The sequence below is a fragment of the Myotis yumanensis genome, unplaced genomic scaffold (genome assembly GCF_028538775.1).
Source record: "Myotis yumanensis isolate MYYU_CA2020_CCGP unplaced genomic scaffold, mMyoYum1.0.hap1 SCAF_9, whole genome shotgun sequence".
In the NCBI taxonomy this organism is placed as follows: Eukaryota; Metazoa; Chordata; class Mammalia; order Chiroptera; family Vespertilionidae; genus Myotis; species Myotis yumanensis.
This window is the reverse complement of record NW_027223760.1, coordinates 11,217,926-11,231,967: the sequence shown is the minus strand read 5'-3', so window position 1 is coordinate 11,231,967 and position 14,042 is coordinate 11,217,926. Positions and strand designations below refer to the sequence as shown.

Sequence of the window (14,042 nt, the reverse complement as noted above, 5' to 3'; positions counted from 1 at the left end):
TTTCTACTATAAATTGAAAATTAATTTTGCAGGCTTTTAAAATTAAATATTTATACTGTAGATTTTAGAAGTAGTTATTCTTGCTAATGATGAAAGTATTTGTCACCACTCCAGCACAGGATGCTTTTAGTAAATATTGCTCTATAAATGTGCCTGATTATTTTTATCTTTCAAGAATCTTTTGGTTTCTGTTCATTTTCTCTCTTCTACTCCTCCACCAACAACTGTCTCCTCTCTCTCTCCCTCTCCCTCCCTCTCCATGTCCCCTTCTTCCCTTCCTTTCTCCCCCCCCCCCCCCCACACACACACGATTTGGGGGACATTTTAGCAAGTAAGGTCTGTGTATAGAAGCTGAGAAACTGGGTCATGTACTTTCATTGCGGAAAAGTGCTAGAAAAACCACTTAGGTTTTTATTAATGTTTGTTCCTCAATTATATTTAAATAAAGGATTAAACTTCTAGCATTAGCATCATATCTTACAGCTTTTGTTAAGATTTATATATTGTAGATACGTTATAAGAACAATTAACTTTTTTATAAGAAACCAAGTGATATTTAATACAGAAGGAAAAATGCAATTATCATTTCTTAGGTAGAAATAGAAATGTTAATATTAAAGAAACTTTATCTTATGACAGAAACATATTAAAATATAATAACTATAAGAACATTTATTTTTAATGTGAAACTAATGGTTTACTATAATGAATCCTGGTGAAAGAAAGACTAAAGACATATGTGGTCACTTTAAATCTTACATAAGAATTTTGCACTGGCTACATCTAAATCATGCATTAACATGGATATATTATTATATTTTTAGATCAAATATATTTCTGTTTTCAGTGTACTACATGTACATTAACTCCTTTTTCCCCCATGCAAAATATTAGTTGCAAAACGAAAGAGAAAATGATCCAACTCATATACCATTAATAGAAGAAGTATCTACATGGAATAATAGAATTTTGAAGAGGACGGCTATTACAGTATGCGGATTTGGATTTCTTCTTTTCATTTGCAAGCTAACTTTCCAAAGAAAATAATCTTAATATTTATTTTACTATTGTATGTATATTTTATTTAAATAACCTTAAAATGTTACTTTTAACCATTTGTGGCTCAATAAAACTACATTCTTTGCCAGTATTCCACAGGAAAAATTATGATAGCATAGAGTATGGAATTTTTCTTTAGAAAGTGGTTTGTGACTTTGAGTTAAAATATAATTTGTTACATTTTATGGTAATTTTGATCAAGCAGTAAGTTATTCTTAAATTTGATCCTATGACTCTAAATCACATTCAAAATAAAAGTTTCATCTGATATTCATTGACATTTAAAAACTGTTTGTCACAGTGAATCCTATAAAATCCGTAGTGTTCATTAATCAATAGCTTTCTTTTAGTTTTTATGTTCCCTCTCATTATTATGTAATAAGGACTTTCTCATTTAATTTTGTAGTTATGTAACATTATTAGGAAATTATTTAGAAAGTATTCCAGAGAATTTAAAGGATAACGATAAAATGTAACATTTTTGAATTATAGTTTAAAATTCTAGGGAAAATGTTTTAAATGTAAAGTAAAAAAAGCAGAAAACTTATGTAATGTATTTAATGGGAACATGTGACATGTACTGTGTGTGACATTCTTGAGGATGTTATACATTTGGCATAAAATTTATCATTAGTGTAAATAATACACAATTTCTCTTTTTTTTCCCCCAAAACAAAATGTTCATTTTTTTTTAAATATATGTTTTTATTGATTTTTAGAGAGAGAGGAAAGGAGAGAGAAACATCTATCACTGCCTCCTGCATGCCCCCTACTGGGGATCTAGCCCACAACCCAGGCATATGCCCTGACCAGGAATATAGCCGGTGACCTCTTGATGCATGGGATGATGCTCGGCCAATTAAGCCACACCAGCCAGCGCATATTCAGATTTAATAGTGATGTTAATCAAAGGGCAGACCCAAATTAGCAGGGAATATAGTAGTTAAATCTTGTTTGACTTAGAAAAGATGCACTTGATCTATAAATATTGAAAGGTAAATATCAAGCAAAGGGGAAAATTATGGAAAGGAAGAACAGTATAAGGACCAATAATTAGCAGCAATTTCTGCTCTTAGTTATACCAAAGCAACAAGACTTGAATCCATCATTCTTTTTCTGAGAATATACTCAACCATATATCATTGTGAAGAACTAATGTCTGAAATTTTAACCTAAGTGCCATAGCATTTTTTTATTCTGATGTCCCTCATTCAAATGGGGTCAAGACTTAGAACTAAACTGGAATATGAATAGAATAGTTACTTATTTTAACACATGTATTTCACTACTAGCACAGCACTTAGGTTAAATTAAAGGTGTTTAATGTTAATTTTAGTTTCCTTAAAAGAACTGTAGGAATGATATGATTGATTTTAAAAAAAACTGTAGGAAAATGACAGACATGCTACTGATTGTATACTTATAATACTCTTACCTCAGTTCATCTTGAAGGTAATCATTTTTCTTCTATTGGCTGATGGGTCACTATTTTTTTTTCTCTAGCCAAACCAAATCTATGCATCTCTCAGATACTAAGATCAAACTTTTAAAATGCAAATTAACAAAATATTTGTTTTCTGAAAGAATTTACGATATAATTCCTTAAAATAATGATCTGCCCTAATGAAATTCAACTATAATTAGCTACTCAGGGGAAAGAAATACTGTAAAGTCCATTGTATCTGCATATTCTGAGTATATTTTTATTCCTTGACACACAGTCTGATTTTCAGACTACAGATTGAGAATAAGTAGGGCAGCATTTATTGTGATAAATTGTTTCTTCATGGGCAAAGTATCAATAGAATAAATAAAATTATCCAAATGGTTTGATATTGGTTGTTGTTTTTTATCTCTTCCTACTCTGATTATTTGACTTAATTATAATGCTGTATTATGAGGAGTGGTATCACTCCTGGAATATTCATTCTTTACAAGATAGCTCAATACAAATTATTTTTATTCTTGTCTTAAATTCCATAGAGACCTCCCTAAAACAACAGACAAAAGTATTGTAAACCAAGTTTTAATTCTATTCCCTTGAAAGTAGTAAAACGTTTTTTATTAACTGGTACTTAGTTTTTAACTAGTTGGGGTCAAACGTGTTCTTATAGCTTTGGAATCAATTTGGGAACTCAATCCATTATAAGCCCCTGTTGGGATGCAAGTATCTTTGAAGGAGAAGCATGCTTATTGTATAGAAAATTTTGAAAGAATTTTATTTATGACTTGACAGTATTCTCCTTAGAAGGAGATACCAGGAGAATTTCTGAGTTTAGATGATAGAATAATTGCTAACAGGAATTATAATCACAAGGCTAAAAGACAATCCCAAAGTAATTAAGATGTATAGCCCGGAGAGTGGACTGAATTTGTGAACACCCAACAAAGAGAACCAGAGAAAAAATTCTTACAGCCACTATGAATTAAGAGAGGGTGGCATCAAACTTTGATAGGTTCTCACATATGAGGAACTTCCTAATTGTTTAGGTAGGAACCAACCATTTGTGGGAATTCCAGAAATTGTAGGATAGCAGGTATTTAAATGCTATTGAATTTAAAGGGGACAATTGAAGGGGAAAGTCTTATAGTCTATTACAATGGCTGGGTTTCTATTCACTTCCTCAAGATTTCATAATATATTTGCATGTCAAAATCCAGAGAAGAGTTTCAAGATGGCTGCAGAGTAGCTGGGTGCCCTTGCTCCCACCCAGGGTTGGGATTTATAGTTAATATATTATGCAGTCAACTTGAATAACCAAGTAAAATATAGGTGATTGGAATTATATTTAAGGAGCACTGAAGAAATTACATAGATACTGGCAAGAGGAGTGTCGTGGACAGGGAGCCCTCCTCAAGAAAGTGTGGTGGCTGAGAGGCCCGAGGGATGTCAGCTGCAAAGCTTCCTCCCCATTGGAGTGTGGGGTCTTGATCCCAGGCAGGGATTCCAAAACTAGAGCAGCAGAGACAGGAAGAACAGCCCACTTAGCATCAGGCAGAGGGAACACGAGGGACTGTCAGCCTGGGAGACTTGGATGCACCTTCCAGTGAAGGAGTGCTGCTCCTATTGTTAGCCTAGTCTGAGATGCTTGCTCCTGGCTCGGACTGCTGGAGTCTATGATGCTGTGTTTGGGTCCAGTAAGGGGTTGTGGGCTGCACCCAACAGTAACTTTGAGGGACCCTCTATTTTCTTGAAAAACATGCAGAGCCCCCGTCAGTGACTAAACTATTTGGCTTGGGGAAATGAGGAAGGTCTCTCGCACCTTGATTGAACAGTCAGAACCATTCCCCCGACCTGCGCAGCCTCCTAGAGTGCCCCATCCTATTGGGTTGGCAGCACCAGGAGCAGTGCAGGTCTGGGATGCTTGGTCCACACTGCAGAGTTGGGAACCCAACTGGAGCTGGAAATTTGGTGCCCACTTTGCAGAAACCAGTGTGAGGAGGGATCAGAGTCCTGCACAGGACTGATTTTTTTTTTACTCCCTCATGCTTTGTCTGGTGGCACAACGGTGCCAGTGCCATGCAGGGCTGTGATTTTTGGACTGTATCCCCCCCCAGGGAGGCTTCTGTCAGGAAGGGAGACAGTTGAGTGCTGGGTTCTGTGACTGCATTGTGGGGAGGCTGATCCAAGCTCCCTGGGAAGGAGAACTAGAGCGCCTCCCCGTCTCCTGAAGGCATGAAAAACATCCACAACAGGAAACTGGTTCAGCCCTGTGAAATACTAAATATGCCCGCTGGGCGCAGTTCTGTAGCTCAGAGCAGGCCATTCTAAATGTGAGACCCACAGCAGCTGTAGTCTAGGACCAAGAAGAAATGCTTGCTTTAGATCAATCCTCCTGAGCCCAGGGTAGCTGAAACCACCCCTGAGGAGAAGACGCCAACCTGATCCTGTAGCAAGCCCCTTAGGGGAAACTGAGTTGGAGTCTCTGGTAGAGACTGAGGAGTTTGGCTTTGAAGCAGAGACTAATTTCTTCTCACTAAGTGCCTGATTGTGTAATGTCCAAGCAGGTGGCCCACTAGCCTGAGCTAGGCTAGCCTAGGTACATTCTACAGATTCTCCTTGGAAGACTCTGGAGGAAGATCAGGCAACTCATGGAGGGAGTGGAGTAGCTAAAAGGTGGAGGTGGACCTCAGGGAGCCTTGGGCTGACCACAGATCTGCCCCCTGCTCTTAAGTTGAATAAAGCTGACCCATGTACACAGATTTATCCCTCCCACACACATACAGGTCTTGCAGATGAGGACATAAACAGTGAACTGAGTGGTAACTATATACAGGTAGCCAAAGGCCATAGTCTACACACAATGTCTTACAGCAATCTACATCTGAAATGCATCCAAAAGTACACAACCAACACAACTAGTGGTGAGCTTCAGATCACACCAAAGCTTGACCCAACTAGACACACAAGGTGGACCCTGGCAGGGTCCAGGCCCTGCTTAGAACAACCCTGCCTCAGAGGGCAGCATCTCAAACATGGTGATAAAGATACTACTATAGGTACCCAGCCTGAAGGGCTAACAATTGTGCCTCTGAGCCTATCAAGACACCTTAAGACTGCACCTGCAGAGCAATTTGCATGCCAGGTTAAGGGTTCAAACTCATAGCCAGACTGAGGACCAATCCCACCCAGAAAAGGGTCAACATCAATCAAGACCCAATTACAACAGGGGGGCTTTACCCACACAAGAGGCATTCCTAGAGCACCCAGCTCAGGAGATCAAAGACACTGTGCCACTTGGTCCCACCTACTACCAGAAGACCACTCCACCAAGACTGGGAATCAGAATTATGTCTAACACATAGGAACAAACACAAAAGACAGCCAAAATGGAGAGCCAAAGACACAGGCCCCCAAATGAAAGAATAGGAGGAATCTTCAGAAAAAGAGCTAAATAAAATGAAGGCAAGCAATTTATTAGTTCAAAGTAATAGTCATAGGGATGCTTAAGGAACTTAGAATAACAGCAGCATGAAAAGGACTTGGAAATCAAAAAGAATAATCAGTTGGAAATGAAGAATGCCATATCTGAAATACAGAATACACTGGAAAGAATAGCTAGCAGACAGGACAAAGTAGATGATTGAGTCAGTGAATTAGAAGACAAAACAGGAAAAAAAAATCAATTAGAACAGTAAAAATAAAAAATAAGCAGCAGGAGAATAGTATAAGGGAATTCTGAGACATGAAATATAACAACATTCACATCACAGAGGTACCAGAAGGAGAAGAAAACAAGCAAGCAAGGGATACAGAACCTGTTTGAAGAAAGTATGACAGAAAATTTCCCTAGTCTGGTGAAGGAAAATGTTCAGGAAGTACAGAGAGTCCCAATCAAGATGAACCTAAAGAGACCCACACCAGGACATGTCATAATTAAAATGGCCAAGATTAAAGATAAAGAAAGAATCTTAAAGGCAATAAGAGAGAAACAGTCAGTTATCTACAAAGGACTTCCCATGAGGCTGTAAGCTGATTTCTCAACAGGCCAGGAAATAGCATGAGTACACAAAGTAATGAAAAGCAAGAACCTGCAACCAAGATTGCTCTATCCAGCAAGGTTATCATTAAAAATTAAAGGTGAAATAAAGAGCTTCCAAGAAAAAAGGAGACTAAAGGAGTTCATTACCACCAACGCAGCATTGAAAGAAATGCTAAAGGGATTGCTTTAAGAAGAAGAAGAAGCGCCGAAACCAGTTTGGCTCAGTGGATAGAGCGTCAGCCTGGGGACTGAAAGGTCCCAGGTTCAATTCCGGTCAAGGGCATGTACCTGGGTTGTGGGCACATCCCCAGTAGGAGATGTGCAGGAGGCAGCTGATCGATGTTTCTCTCTCATCGATGTTTCTAACTCTCTATCTCTCTCCCTTCCTCTCTGTAAAAAATCAATAAAATATATTTTTTAAAAAAAAAGAAGAAGAAGAAACAGAGAGGAACTTAGGTATAAAGAATAAAAATGGTAATAAGTACCTAAGTGTAGTAAGTAATAACCTTAACTGTAAGTGGATTAAATGCTGAATCAAAAGACATAGGGTGGTTGAATGGGTAATAAAACATGACCCATATATATCCTGTCTACAAGAGACCTAGCTCAGAACAAAAAGACTCACAAAGAAAGAAAGGAATTGAAAAAAAATTCCATGCAAATGGAAACAAAAAAAGAGATGGGGCAGCAATGTTTATATTTGACAAAATAGACTTCCAAACAAAGGCCATAAAAGACAAAGAAGATTACTGCATAATAAGCAATGGATCATTCCAACAAGAGGATATAACCCTTATACATATATTGGCTCCCAATATAGGAGTGCCTAAATATAAAAAAAAAAAAACCTCTTGGTGGACATTAAGGGAGCGATAGACAGCAATACACTCATAATAGGGGACCTTAACATCCCACTGATATCACTACATAGGTAGGTCTTCCAGACAAAAAACCAATAAGGAAACTGACCTAAAACAATATCCTTGATCCGATGGATTTAATTGATATTTACAGAACATTTCATCCCAAAGCATAATACACATTCTTCTCAAGTGCACATAGAACATTTTCACACATAGACATGTTAGGACACAAAATAAGTATTAACAAATTCAAGAAGTTTGAAATCATACCAAAGATCTTCTCTGATCATAATAGCATGGAACTAGAAATCAGCCATGATTTAAAAAAAAAAAAACTCAAAAATATTCAAACACATGGAGGCTAAATAGCATGTTTTTAAACAATGAATGGGTTACCAATGAGATCAGGAAGAAAAAAAATTGTGTGGAAACAAACAAAAATGAACAAACAACCCCAAATCTATGGAACACAGCAAAAGTAGTACTTAGAGGGAAGTTCATAGCACTACAGACCTATCTCAAGCAACAAGAAAAATCTCTAGCATATAAGTTAACCTACACCTAAGAGAACTGGAAAAAGAACAGCAGGAAAATCCCAGAGTACATAGAAAGAAGGAAATAATAAAAATCAGAGGGGAAAAATGGCATAGAAATGAAAAAGATCAATGAAACCAAGAATTGGTTCTTTGAAAGGATAAATAATATTGATGAAGCTTAAACCAGGCTCCTCAAGAAACAAAGATAGAGAACCCAAATAAATAAAATCAGAAATGAAAGAGGAGAGGTAACAACTGACATCACAAAAATACAAATGATTATAAGAAAATATTACAAAACTATATAGCAACAAATTGGGAAACCTGGTTCTAGTATTTTTTGGTGGAATTGTTAAGGTTCTTTATACACAATATCATGTTATCTGCAAATAATGACAGTTTTACTTTTTCCTTTCCAATTTGGATGTCTTTTATTTCTTATTGTCTAATTGCTGTGGCTAGGCCTTCTAGTACTACAGTGAATAAGAGTGGTGAATGTGGACATCCCTGTCTTTTTCCCCAACTTAAGGTGAATGCTTGTAGTTTTCCCCCGTTGAGTATGATATTGGCTTTAGGTTTGTCATATGTTTATTATATTGAGGTATATTTCCTCTATTCCCACTTTGCTAAGAGTTTTTATCATAAATGGATGATGTATTTTATTAGATGCTTTTTCTGCATCTATTGATATGGTCAATAGATGTGTGTTTTTAAATATATTTTTATTGATTTCAAAGAGGAAGGGAGAGAGAGAGAAACACAGAGAGAAACATCAATAATGAGAGAGAATCATTGATCGGCTGCCTCCTGCACATCCCACACAGGGGATCAGGCCCACAACCCAGGCATGTGCCCTTAACTGGAATCAAACCTGGGACCCTTCAGTCCACAGGCTGATGCTCTATCCACGGAGCAAACCTGGCTAAGGCATGATCATGTTGCGCATGAAAAATGTTCTTTCTCTCCCCATTTTGGCTGTATATTCTGTCTGATTCTATGTACTAGGTAGATCTGACTCCCATTTTTGGTAGTGTGGCCTTATGAAATAGGTGACCTATGGCACCCAGTGGTGCAGTCTCCTTTATCACCAGAACTGGGTGCTCTCACAATGTCTGTGTGAGCATTGTGTGGTCCCTCCTGTTGTAATTGAGTCTTGATTGCTATTGGCCCATTCACAAGAGTCTTGACCCTCAGGCTGGATGAGAGTGAGGCTTAACTCCCAACACAGTATGCAGGCCGCTTGTTGGTGCTGATCACATGAAGCAGAATTCACCTCAGCAGGGTCTGGTGCCTGCCAGTACACCCCTGTGGATATGCTGCTTGTGAAGCTTACTGGATCCTGCTCTATTGTTGTTTGAAGCTGGACACTGGGTGTATTGGTTCTATACCTCTTTGTAGAGGCTCTGATGCAGGCCATTGCCAGACACTGTGACTGGCCTGAGCAACCTGTTTGGAGCTATCAGCAATCCACAGTTCGTGGCTCTTTCTGCTGGGTCTGGGTGCATGTGGAAAGGACCAAGCTATGCACTGAGGTCTGATTTTACTAGCCCTGGGTCCAGGAGCAGGTCAGGAAAAGACCCAGAGATCCACCTCTGCTTGAAAGCTGTTAATCTCAGTCACTTGATGAGCCTCCAGCTGTAGTCCTCAGCAGGGCATAAGGTCCACAGAATGGGTGAGAGGAATTCCAATGGGTGAGGCTATTGCTTACCCTCAAGCTAATGCTGCATGGATGGGAAAACTATCTTTGAGAAAGATGGCTTCTGCAGTATGGGGGAATGGCTCAGCACAGGGATCCTGGAAGCTGTCCTTTCACCTCTCTCCCTAGAGCCACCAACCTTAGACTCCCCTCATGCAGCTCTAGTTCACTCTGCCCTCCTTCTCTGGAGCCCACATTGAATGGCTGCTAATGAAATTGTGTGCATTGGCCCTTTAAGAGGGTGTTTATAGCCATCTCTACCTGTAGGACAGAAACCCTGCTGATTTTCACAGCCAGATGTTATGTAGGCACCATTCCCAGCTCTGAGCTGAGGAGCCCAGTTTGGGATTTAGACCCTAGACTTCTAAGGGGGAACACCCCACAGCTAAGATATCCCTCCAGAACTTCATCTTCTACCTGTGGAAGCCTGGCCAGCCCTCTCACACCTCCACAATTCCTACCAGTCTCAATGTGGCTTTGTCTTTACATCCTTGGCTATAAAGCTTCTCTCCAGCTAGTCTTCAGTTGGTTATTCAGGAGGATTTTTCTGTATTTTAGTTGTAATTCCAGTTTGGTCTTGGGAGTAGGTCAGTGTAGCTTCCACCTAATCTTCTGCCACCTTAAAATCCCCCAATGTTACTTTAAAATACAATACATTTCTATCAGACATAAGTCCAACAATAAAATTATCCTATATAGTAAAAGCCTAATATGCTAAGTGTCTGACTGTTCATTCGACCAGTCACTATTATGTGCACTGACCACCAGGGGGAAGACACTCTGATTGGTAGGTTAGCTTGCTGCTGGTGTCCGGCCAATCATGACTGGGTGAGACGGGCCAGACACGCCCTGGAGCCCTCCCACAGTCCCTCCCCGTCCCTGACCGTGCACCAGTGGGGTCCCTCAGCCTGGCCTGCACCCTCTTGCAATCTGGGACCGCTTGGGGGATGTCAGAGAGCCAGTTTCAGCCTGATCCCCACAGGCCAGCCAAGGGACCCCACCATGCACTGGGCCTCTAGTATAGGATAAGAAAAGAAAGGAGATGATACATTTATATTGTCTTTCATAATTACGTTTACCACTGCTGTGTGTGTGTGTGTGTGTGTGTGTGTGTGTGTGTGTATTTAGATGTCCATCTAAGTATACTTCTTTTCTGTCTAAAGAACTTTATTTGTATTTCTTATAAGGTAAGTCTGATAGCAATTCTCTATGTTTTTGTTTATCTGAAAATTTCTTTTGCCTTCATATTTGAAAGTTTTGCTAAATATAAAATTATAAGTTAACAGATATTTTTTCGTATAGTACTTTGACTATGCCATCCTACTGCTTTCTAGTCTCCATGTACTTTTATGAAAATTTGGCTGTTGACCTCATTAGGGTTCCCTTCTACATGACAAGTCATTTTGCTGCTTTCAAGATCTCTTCTTTGTCCTTTGTCTTTCAGCATTCTTACTATCTTCTGTCTGGATGTGGATCTCTTTATTTATCCTACTTGGGTTTCATTGAACTTCTTGGATATGTAGATTAAGGTTTTTCATCAAATGTGGAAAGTTTTCAGCCATTATTTCTTTGAATGTTGTTTTCTATTCCTTTTATATTATTCTTCAAGTTCAGTGATTCTTTCTTCTGCCATTTCAAATCAATTATTGAGCCACTGTAACAGATTTTTTTCATTTTAGCTACTGAACTTTTCAACTCCAGAATTTCCATTTGTTCCTTTTTTAATGATTTCTATATGTAGATATTCTTTATGTTAAGACATTTTCTTCATACTTTTATATATGAATTACTTTAGGTCTTTGAACATATTTATAATGGCTTAATATGACATGGGATGCCTCTGACAGTTAGTTTTTGTTGCTGACTCATTTTCTTGTGTATGGATCACACTTTCCTATTTCTTTGCATTTCTCATAACTTTTTGTTAAAAACTAATATTTTAGATATTATAGCAATTCTGGAAAGTGATTTCTCTATCCCTCCTTTAAGGAATGTTTGTTGTTATTTGCACATTTATTTGTTAAGTGACTTGGCTGGACTATTTTAGTAAAGTGTGGTCCCCCTAAAGTATGGAGCCCCTGATGTCACTCCTCAGAGGGTGTGTTCTTGGGCAAGTAGTACACAGTCATTTGGGATGATAGTGATTTTAACAGGGCTATTTCTCACTATCTCTTTCCCTGATCACTCTGGAAGGCTGTTTGCCTCATTTGGTATTACATCCCAACCTCTGGTTCCACTAATTACTGATTAATTGATTTATTGTTTTTGATATTGTTTTGGCACGAATTGCTCAGCAAGCTGATAGAATTAAATTTGGGTAAGGGTTGCTTTTGAGGCTGCCTTTTTTTTAAAAAAAAAAATGTTTTTATTAGTTTTAGAGAGAGAGGAAGGGAGAGGGAGAGAGAGAGAGAAACATCAATGATAGAGAAACATCGTTTGGCTACCCTTTGCACACCCCCTGCCAAGCTGAAGTCAGGGCACATAACTTGGAATTGAATTGGTGACCTCTTGGTGCAAGGGTCAATGCTCAACCACTGAGCCACACTGGTCAGGTGAGGCTACCTTTTGGGGTTTATTCTGACCAGGGGAGGGCCCTTCTTAGTTGTCTTTTCTCCTGATTTTATCTGGTAAAATAGCTGACCTACCATTTAACTTGTTGCTCCCAATTAAGAGGTTTGTCTCCAAGTGTGCCTTTAGGCTTAATTTTCCCCATTTTTTTTTTCAAATGAAGTCAGTTCCTTTGGAGAAAACTCTTATGCTCTCCTTTCTTATGAACTCTTTCTCCCTATGGGCAAAATCTGTGAACTACTACTCTGGGTTATGGGAGGGGCAATAGCCTCTGACCTTCTGGGTTTGCTTCTCACTGCTGTGCCCTATGAGTAGCTGGGATGAGGGAGGTCGGGGCCCAGTATTCTGGCCTGCCATTCCTGGGTAGTGTGCTCATCCTATTCAGTGGAAGGAGCCCTCTACCTCTCAGACACAGTCACCAAAATTCAGCCATGTAAGCTTTGAGCTGGAGGGGATATGAAATGCTCTCCGCTTGCCCTTCAGATAAGTTATAACCCTTGTGTGGTACCTGGGGGGAGAGGGAGCTCCATATTCTTGGCCATATTATGCCCAGAATGGAGTTTCTGCCAAGCTGAACCGATCTGGGATTGGGGGTGGAGGGTTGATGGTAAGGGAGGAAATGGATCATGGCTCAGTATTAGTAAGTTTTCTTGAATAACTGTTGCTTCATTTTTTTTTTTTCCTGAGCCATTAGGACTCTTTCCAGGGACTTTAAATAAAGGTTGTATTTGTATAGCTGTCTCTAGCTTTGCTTGTTTCTCTAGGTAGTACATCCATAGAGCGCCTCACACTTTCATCCTGGCAGTGAAACTCCTTAACTAATATTTCTAGGGTATCTGCTATGTGCTTAATATAGTGCTTCACCCAGAACAGTGTGCAATATATATTTTTAAGCCAGGACATTAGGTGAATAATTTTCATGTAAGCATTACCTAGCTCCAACTTAATATCATAGGGTGCTGAAATTCTAAAATTACCTAAAATATATTGGAAACAAAAGCAAAGACCACCTAGGTTTGACCAGGATATACTAGGACTAAATAAATGATGGGTAAAGCAAGGCTATACTCTCAATTTTGAAAGCTTTCCTATGAAAGGTGATTCAGCTGACACCTAATTCTAATTGATTATATTTATTAAATATGGGAAATGGGATATTTAAAAGTATAAAAATATATCATTTAAAAATGAATCCAGCTACAATTTTAAGCACCAGATCAAAATTGAGGCTTTTTTTTATGGTATGACTTTAGAGTGCCAACCTTTTTTTTTAAATCTTAACACTGCAAAAGTTAATTATTTGAGAACACAGATAACCATGATGACTTCTGTTTTGCACTACAAGTTGCTCTGTCACTACTTAATAAATAATCATCTGTAGCTCTATGGGGGTGGAAAAAGGGTGGGGATTTTCCTTTTGGCACATCCACTAATGAGTAATACATTTATTTCAAGTGCCAATAAAAATGTTATACTGGACTTATATGACACATTTGTTAGTTATTAGAAACACTAATTCTAAATAATTGAACAATGCTCTATTATATTTCTCTACTTGTTAAGTTATATTATCATATGAAAATTCTAAACAAAATGAACAAGTTTTTAATACTGCATAGCATTTTTGGATAGAGTAAATAAAATAAGGCCATTTTCGGGAGTGACACCATCTCTGGACTTATCTCAATACAACAGTATTATTCACCATTTCTTCTCAACTGATCTTTCATAATTGTTTCCATGAACTCTCTTCCTTCCTGGAATCTGCCTAACACTTTAATTATCTTCATTATTTTCATTTTGAAGTTTTGTCTACTGTTACATGCCACCTCTTCCC

At 38.5% G+C, this 14,042-nt stretch overlaps 1 protein-coding gene across 4 annotated transcripts in view; it reads left to right on the top strand.

The window, feature by feature from the left end:
* Positions 1 to 1,371, top strand: part of ASZ1 (ankyrin repeat, SAM and basic leucine zipper domain containing 1) — an 86,050-nt gene extending 84,679 nt beyond the window's left edge. For all 4 annotated transcript variants that reach the window (XM_070424973.1, XM_070424971.1, XM_070424974.1 and 1 more), the window contains one exon: positions 895 to 1,371. In XM_070424973.1, coding sequence (XP_070281074.1) covers positions 895 to 1,047 — 153 coding nt within the window. In that variant the 3' untranslated portion in view covers positions 1,048 to 1,371. The remainder of the gene's footprint in view (positions 1 to 894) is intronic.
* Positions 1,372 to 14,042: the final 12,671 nt, after the last annotated feature.